The sequence below is a fragment of the Marmota flaviventris genome, chromosome 10 (assembly GCF_047511675.1).
Source record: "Marmota flaviventris isolate mMarFla1 chromosome 10, mMarFla1.hap1, whole genome shotgun sequence".
Classification (NCBI taxonomy): domain Eukaryota; kingdom Metazoa; phylum Chordata; class Mammalia; order Rodentia; family Sciuridae; genus Marmota; species Marmota flaviventris.
This window is the reverse complement of record NC_092507.1, coordinates 16650547-16658984: the sequence shown is the minus strand read 5'-3', so window position 1 is coordinate 16658984 and position 8438 is coordinate 16650547. Positions and strand designations below refer to the sequence as shown.

The following is an 8438-nucleotide window of genomic DNA, read 5'->3' as shown; positions in this document are numbered from 1 at the left end:
GCACTTGGGGAGGTTGAGCCAGGAAAGGATTAGTAACCAGGCAGCGGGCAGCTCGGAGCCGAGTGCCCAGGCGAGCGGGTAGCATACGTGGAAGGCGCTTGGCAGCATGACGTGCCACTCCCTGCTGAGCAGCCAGGGAGAGGTGGCAGAGGGAACTGCCTCAGCACTGGGAAGTGAGCTGAGACTCACCCCCGGACAGTCACAGTGATATCTGTCTGAGACCCTGAAGAGGAGACAGAGGGTCTAGATAGCACCTGTAGTCTGGGAAGCAGGTATGTGGGAGCCCAGGGCCACTGGAGACCTCTGGCCCTGGAAGGTAGACAGGCAGGCGTGCTGGCTAGCAGACACCAGCCTAGCAACTCAGGATAGGAAGCCATCTGACGGAAGCACCAATTGCCAGCCCCTGTGGGGCCCTGGGGCAGTGGGAGGTGGGGGTGGGGGTGGGGGTGGGCGGGGGAGGGCTGGGGAGACAGAGTTAATCTAAAGAGCACCAGGGCAGCTCTTGCCAGAAGGTGACCTTGTGTGCTGGGACAGCTGCCACCCGTGCTGGGCATCTTTGGGGCACAAAAGGATGGCCAGTGGGCCATTGCCGGCTAGTTGTGGGCAACCTGCCAATGCTTTCCCTGTGGCTGTCCCTGCTGTCCCCCCAGGGGCTCGGTCTCCTGTCTAATCCCTTCCTTCCCTCTGCATCACAGGCTCTGAGAACAGGTGAGCGACAGATGACAGGCCCGTCTGTGCTGGATGTGCAGACGCGGGGCCTTTAGCTGGTGGCCTGCGGCCTCTATCTTTCCCACTGGGCAGGCCCCTCACAGAAACTCTGTGGACAAAGGGAAAGGTCCTGAGATGGGGCCTCCCTGGCTCTTCCTCTTCAGCCAGACCCGATATTCAGAGCATCTCTTGCCTCCTCCTTCTCCCCATCTCAGTATGAGCAGGAGCCTAGTCACACAGGGAACCAGTGTGGGCCTGGGAAAGGTGGGCACACCTGTGGCTCTAACTGGGGGCCCATGAGCACTCTGGGCTCCCTCACCCCCACTATCACAGTGCACCCTGATCACAGCTCACCGGACACCCAGAACCCCTTGCTCTGGCCCCGGCATACTGACTGCACCCCCTGTCCACTCCCTGCCCACGATGCACCTGCATGGCCCACCCCGATCCCCAGGACATGGAATGCTGAGTTCCCGGCCACTTCCAATGCACTGCTTTTGCTGCCTGTGCCTTTGAGAAGCCAGAGCCAGAAAGGCCACATGGGGAGATATGTATATTGTCCTCCATGTGTCTTCTCAGCCCTGGACCTTGCAGAATCCTAAGGATGGGGGGGATCCCTTGGAAGAGCATTATGAACCACTTGGCACGTCCTTAGGGTGCCAGGGTCTCCTCTTGGAACTTACAGAGGACAGGGGTCGTTTTATAACTAAAGCGTTTATTTCATTCAGTTCACTAACCGATCGTTCTGCCCAGTGCCTGCAGTTGCTCACGGGAGGGTCTGTGGCCGAGGGTCTCCCGGTGGCCAAGACCTTCAGACCTGGGTGAGGCCTGGTGGGAATCAAGTCGCACACTTTCTTTCCGGAAGGAGAGAGGCAGGCCTGCCCGTCTGGAGGGCGCCCTGGAGGTGGGGTATCACAGTGAATGACCCAGGTCCTGGCTTCTGCGGCAGCCCCGTTCAGGCTCCCAGAGGTGAAACTGGGTTTTGGCCACGGAGGGCGCTCGGGAACCTCGACGGAACCTATGTGCCTGGGAAGGACTGGACAGAGCAGGACAGAGGGAGTGAAGTGGGCCGGGCCTTCTGGCCTCCAAGGCCACTTCCGCTCAATCTGTTGCTTTCCAAAGCCATCCTGGGTGGGATGCTCCTCCGCCTCAGTGCCGCCCACCCCCGGCCACTCTCCCTCAAGTCTCTGAACGGCCCAGATGGCCCCGTGGCAGTTGGCTTTGGTGCGGCCTGGCAGCAGGAGGGAGGAGAGAAGCGTGTCAATGAAAACCATATAAAAAATCCAGAAATGTGCATATAAAATCTCGCCCTTGGTGTATTGCCTAAGTCAGTAAGCAGAAAGCACCTTCTTCCTGGAGAAGGATCAAGTCCTCAAAAGGTAGGAAATGTCAAAGTGTCACTTCATTGTCATTAAAAAAAAAAAAAACAACCAAAAAAAAAAAAAAACCAAAAAACCCCAACAACCCACCCCCAAAACCAAAACCACCCCTGATCAAAATACCCCGGAGTCCACGAATCGCTGTAAACAAACCCAGATGCAAGATCAAGATCAACCCTTCTCAGTGGCAGTGTGGCTGACACAGTCACTGCAGCATCCATCCTCGGGGCGGGGGCTGGCAGGAACAGGCACCCCGGCGGGCGGCTGCCCTGGCTGTGCACACGGTCCTGGGTGTGGAGCTGCAGGCCTGGGTGGCTGTATCCAGGCAGCCTGGCCTGTGGGACGTGTCCTTGATCTCCCTGACTGGAAGGACAAATCCCCTTCTCAGCCCCATGAACCGACAGCAGAAAGAGTCTCTCTCATTGGAGTTTCCAAACCATCCTCCAAGGACAGAAAGCTTGTTCTGTTCGCCCAGCGGGGCCTGGAATGGATTTTCCCAGAGTGGTTCAGGGCGGCTGCCTGTCTGTCCGCCGGCCCGACGTCGCCTGGCTGTGGAGTGAGGCTCCCCGAGAGCAGCCGAGGACAGGAGAGGAGCCGCCCCTGATGCTCCCCTTCACATTTGTTTCCTGAAAGTGTCTCTGGGCTCTGGCCCGGTCACCTTCCCAGAGGGAGTTGGAGAGAAACTGCGTTTGGTCTCCGATGGGACAAAATCGCATGGATCTCCCAAGCCCTTTTTTTTCCCCCAAGAACCATCGTCGATTTCCTCGTGAGAATCCTCTTTCAAAAATATTCCTGTACGTCCCGCCCCCCCAGATCTAGATGCCTTCCCCCATTTCCCTTTTTTCCATCGTTTGAGTTGTACGTGTTCTTGGTGACGTCCTGTGGCTGGAGCGCTGCTTGTTCTTCCTTGTCGCCCGCGGCCTCCTGGCAGGCGGCTGACCCTGCAGTAGACGGGGCACCTGGGCGGCCGGCGTGTGGGGCGGAGGGGGCGGCCGGAGGGGGCGGCCGGAGGCAGAGGCGAGCCGAGGCAGGCGAACGTCACACCTCCACAGACTGAATCTGGTTCATCTGTGCCCGCATCACCTGGATACTGTTCAGGATTTTTTTCTGGTGGCCAGCCAGGGTGACCCCAACCCGGAGAATGTCCCTTTGGGAGAGAAGCGCATGTGTTAGAAGCACATACGTCAGGGCTGGAGAGGGTCTGGGACCAGCAGAGCTGGGTGGGCTTCCCCAGGCACTCTGCACTGAGGTGAGCAAGGGAGGGGACTGTCAAAGCTGGGGGGAGTGACCACGTGAGCCGGAAGAACACTCCGGGAGCCAGGGTGCCTGGGTGCCCTTTTCCCTCTGCCACGTGGAAGGGGAGAGGAACTCTCCCTAAGCACCTCCTTCCTTTGTTTCTTCTTCACCCTGTCTACCACCCGACCCCAGTTTACAGGTGGGAAACCTGAGGCCGAGGGAACCACTTTGATTTGCCCACAGCCACACAGCCAGTGGGTGGCAGGCAGGCTGGGACATTGCTCCTTACCCTCCAGGGTCCCCTGGAGGTGGGTGGGCATGGGGGCCACTGGTGGCGAGCAGAGGCGGCTGGGTACTTACTCCATCATCATCTGAGACACAACATCGAAGGAGGTGAAGCCGGCGTTGGCGAAGCTCTCCTTGTACTGCCCCATCTTGATGGCCTCCAGCCACTCGTCCACCGTGTTAAAGCTGGTGTAGTCGGGGATCGTGCGGTCCAGCAGCGGCAGGTTGATGCTGAGGGTGACAGAGATGGTCAGGGCACAGGCTTGCAGGGACGGTGAGGGTAAGAACGTATGTGGACACACCTACTGTGTACACGTGTGCATGCACATGTCTACTGAGCGAACCAAGGTTGGTGTGTGTGCGTATTCTGTGTGTTCATGGGCATGGGTTCAAATCTGTGCAAATATACCCGCATCTCTGTGCGTGTGTGTGAGAGCCAGTGTGTGTGTGCAGGACTCCAAGATGGGGTGCCTGGGAGCTTTGCTGAGGCTGGACCACAGGAGGGAGGCAGGGGAGGCACCTCTCCGGGCTTCCTATTTCCAGGACCAGGGGCTTGGGCTGGGCTGACTGTGACAGTCCCTCACTGCCACTGCCCGCCCGCCTCTGCGGTGGTTTGTGTGCTAGGAAGGAGGCTGTGCTTCGGAACCATCCCCCCTGCAGATAAAGCTGGCGGCACTCATGGGAACAACTTCCTGGCTGGTGATGGGTGTAAGGACTCTCATGAGATTAAATGCTCAGGAAGATCTTGTCCCAAGTCAGGAGTGGCTGACACAAGGTCACGGCAAGGAGATGCAGGGCAGGCCGAGGAGCGACAGAGAGATGCAAGCCTGATCTCTTGGCCACTTGAACTTGGTGGATGAAGGACTTTGGCTCAAGGAGTCTCTGGGCACAGCCAGACCTGGATCAGAGGACAACTAGCTGGATGGCCCTCAGAAACCCTGGGGGATTGTGGGTCCTGAAGACTGAGTGTGCAGGGTCAGCAGCCGTGGGAGCTGGAGGTGGCCCAAGGCAGGCCGCGGTGGGCTGCAGCCTGATGGAGCGGGCTCCGGGGCCTGGGGGAGGAGGGGAGCCCCTGTGTGCTGGGCTCACGCTCCCAGGGCTGAGCCAGTCTTGCTGACATGGGCAAAGAGTGTGGGGTACACGTGTGTGGGGTATGTGCTTCTGAGGGGGTGGGCGTGTAGGCGCCTTGAGTGTGTAGAGGTGGGGGAGCCTGAGACAGTGTCTGTGTGAGCAGCACAAGTGCCTGTGCCTAATTGCATATTTATGTGTGCAGGACTTTCTTTGTGAGTATGTGAGTGTGTGTGTGTGTGTGTGTGTGTGTGTGTGAGACATTATGTTGATGAGGATACACAACGGACATCAGAGGGTCTGGGTCTGAGTGTGAGGCAGCTGGCTTAGTGATGGGAACACCTATTCACAACCAAGATGCTGGATCCGTAGGTGAGTTCTCTTAAATGTCCTCTCTGATGGTCCTTTATAAGGGGCTCCCTCCACTACCCACACAGTTCTGCGTCTTCTCTTCTGGACAGCCTTAATCCTGTGCTCCCTGCACCCCCAAAGTAGGCCAGATGCCCACCAAACACCAGTCTTATCCTTCTTCATCCTAAGGCGCAGCTGAGAGCACCTGCCTGAAGCAGGGGACCCCTGTGATCAGACTCCAGGAGGGGAGCTGGGCCCGGCCTAAGTAGCTCCCATAGGAGAGGGGCGGGGCCGGGGTAAGGGGGCGGGGCCACCAGGGCTGCATCCAGAGAAGAGGGGTGGGGTTAGGGCGGGGCTGGGACCAGGGGGTGGGGCTTGAAGGAGATGGGTGGGGCTATGAGAAGGGGGCGTGTCAGGGCAGGCTGTACCCAGAGGAGAGGGGCGCCATGGCTTTGAGGCTGTTGGGGTTGCGGATCATCTTGTCCAGCGTGTTGACGATCTGGCCGAATTTGGGCCTGTGGTTCCGGTCCTTCTGCCAGCAGTCCAGCATGAGCTGGTGCAGGGCACTCGGGCAGTCCATGGGCGGTGGTAGCCGGTAGTCCTGCTCGATGGCGTTGATGACCTGGAGACAGCACAGGCAGAGTGGGGTTGGCGTCTGACCTCTGCCAGCCCATCTTGCCTCCTGTGCACTGCAGGCCTGACCTCTTTGGTTGCCACGGCCACCACCTGGGGTGGGGCTGACCTGTGTTCCCATCATCTATAGCCTCAGTCAGACCTGGCAGCTGGGTCCCTGCCGTACCTTCTGTCAGTCTCAGCAAGTCCAGTGCCCTGAGGTGGCCTCTCCAGGTCTACCAGGCTGACCCTTCTGGGCCTGGCTTCACCAGCTCCTCCTACCCCCCAGGTTTGATAGTCCCAAGAACTCCTCTCTTTGGTCTCCTGCTTTACCCCAGGGTGGCCACATTCTCCACCTCAGTGTCACCTACAGATCCAGCTAAGAGATAACCTCCCAGTCAGGTCCCACAGCACAGCCTCGAGCCCACCTGGTGTCCCCTCCCCATGGCCCCCACCTGCTCTTCTATCAGGAAAAGGAAGTCGAACACCCCTCTGCAATCTCTCCTGCCACTGGGACAAGATTCATCTCCCACAGCTGGACGGGGTCACCCTCCCTGCTCGGGAGGCTTCTGCAAGTTCTTCTCGTATGCCGAGATCCCTGGGTGGCTTAAACCCCTCATCGTGGGACCTGCCAACCTTTCCGGCCAGCTTTCCTCTCCACCGCCCCCAACCACTCCTCATTATCACGTCTCTGGGCCTTTGCTGGGCTGTGCTTCCCCCCGGAAGCCCACGCCTCTGGTCCTGTGGCTGAGTCCCACTTGTCCTGGGAAGACTCTCTGGCTGATCTTGTCCCTTCTGCCCTTGCCTCGGTGCCTGCAGGGCTTGACACCCAACTCTTCCAGTTCAGCACTGACCATGAAGTTCCTGATAGCTACACCGGGTGCCCTAAATTCTCATCTCGTCTCCCCCGTTAGGTGGGGAACATGGAAGGACCGAGGGTCTCACTCAGGGCTGCCACAAGGTGTGTGCATGCTGACCACGGGCTGCTTTGGGAGCAGGCGGGCTTCCCTGCCACTCTGCACCCCTGAATCAGTCAACGCTAGGCTGGGAGCTGGGCTGGCAGCCCTCCATGTCAGAGGCCTGTCCCCCATCCCCTGGGAGATTGGCACAAGGCCAGGGGTCCCTTTCTTCCCCTCCTCCATCTGGATGGCCAGAAAGGCTCTGTCCGCCCCCTTGGAGACTTACGTCCTGGTTGGTCATGTCCCAGTAGGGCCGCTCCCCGTAGGACATCACCTCCCACATGACGATTCCGTAGCTCCACACATCGCTGGCTGAGGTAAACTTCCGGTACTGGATGGCTTCCGGAGCTGTCCAACGGATGGGGATCTTTCCACCCTGGGGAATGGATAGGAGGTTGGCCTGTCTGGCCCCTTCTCTCTACTGCTCACCCTGAGCCCCATGCTGCTTGAATCCCAAGGAGCTCCTCATCGTTCCCAGACTCGCCATGCTGCGTAGACCACCGGCTATTTGCACAGGCTTCCTTCTGCATGAACTCCCTTTTCCCACTCTGCCATCTGGACCCCCCATTCTCTCCTTAAATCCCACCGAAGGCCCTTCCCTGGCTCCCAAAGAGTTGCTGCCCCCCTTCATCTCTCGAGTGTGCCTCGTCTCTGCATCAAGGAAGCAATTACGCAAGTGCAGCACACACAGGGCCCGCCTGCCCGGCTCGGCTTGCATGGGTCTCCTCTGGGGTCTCTGAGGACAGGGCCTGGGGCTTCTTCCCCTCAGTCCAAAACCCTTCAGCCTTAACAGCTGTCAGGGCAAAGTTCTGACCTTGGGCCTTCACGGGCCTCCAGATTCTGGCCTGCCTCCCTCCCCAGCACGATAGCCCCCACCTCACCTGCCCACGCCCAGCCTGCATTCTGGTCACATGACCTTGCAGGAGAACAGGCCGGCCAGCCAGCTCTACCACCCCCTGGCCTCCCAAAGCTGGGTGACCTGCCCCCCAGCCCCATCACTCCATGGGCTCTGTCCCCCACTGGCCTGGGAGCTCCCAGTGCACGGGAGCCACGGTTTACATCGCCCCCATCTTATGGCCCAGCCAGGGGCCTGGCCTGAGTGCGCGTCCGTGCACTGTGGGGACAGCAGGATTTTTCTGCCTGCTTCCCTGCGCTGTGACTCCAGCGTTCCCTTCCTCCCCTTACCAAGGCGCTGGTGTAGGTGGGGTCTGAGGTGTCATCCTCTAGGAAGCGTGAGAGCCCGAAGTCGGACACCTTGCAGACCAGGTTGCTGTTGACCAGGATGTTGCGGGCGGCCAGGTCTCGGTGGACGTAGTTCATGTCGGCCAGGTACTTCATGCCCGCGGCGATGCCCCGCAGCATGCCCACCAGCTGGATGACAGTGAACTGCCCATCGTTTTGCTTTGGGAGAAGTGAAGAAAATGGAGTCAACGTAGGAGAAGGCCTTGGAGCCCTGGAGCCTCCTCACACAGGGAACTGGAGCAGGGCCCCCACCTTGGCCATGGGCTCCCTGTGGGAAGGACTCAGATGCCCAGGGACCTCAAAGAGGCCCAGGAGAGGCCAAATTCAGGGTGGTGGAGAGAACACAGGGCTTCGGAGCTTCTGGTTTGACTCTGGCTCTGCCCCTTCCTGGCTGTGCAACCGTGGACACAGGACCTAACCTCTCTGAGTCTCGGTTCTGTTCTGAGTTAAACAGGAGGTGCATGGGCAGTGCTTGGCACATGCTCCATAAGTATTTGCCAGACGTCAGCTAGTCCAGTGGCATGTTTTTTCCACCCAGGCCAATGCCCTCTGTATAGCTGGTTGACTGTGATCTCTCGGGAAGTGGGGCATCAAAACT

The 8438-nt window shown here is 59.2% G+C and overlaps 1 protein-coding gene across 1 annotated transcript in view; it reads right to left on the bottom strand.

Annotated features, from left to right (window-relative positions):
- Positions 1 to 3125: 3125 nt before the first annotated feature.
- The window catches only part of Ephb2 (EPH receptor B2), a 97267-nt gene continuing 91954 nt past the window's right edge, over positions 3126 to 8438 (bottom strand). Inside the window, exons 11-15 of the mRNA XM_071618698.1 lie at positions 7784 to 7999; positions 6825 to 6974; positions 5456 to 5649; positions 3684 to 3839; positions 3126 to 3234 (exon numbers count right to left, since the gene is read on the bottom strand). Coding sequence (XP_071474799.1) covers positions 3126 to 3234; positions 3684 to 3839; positions 5456 to 5649; positions 6825 to 6974; positions 7784 to 7999 — 825 coding nt within the window. The remainder of the gene's footprint in view (positions 3235 to 3683; positions 3840 to 5455; positions 5650 to 6824; positions 6975 to 7783; positions 8000 to 8438) is intronic.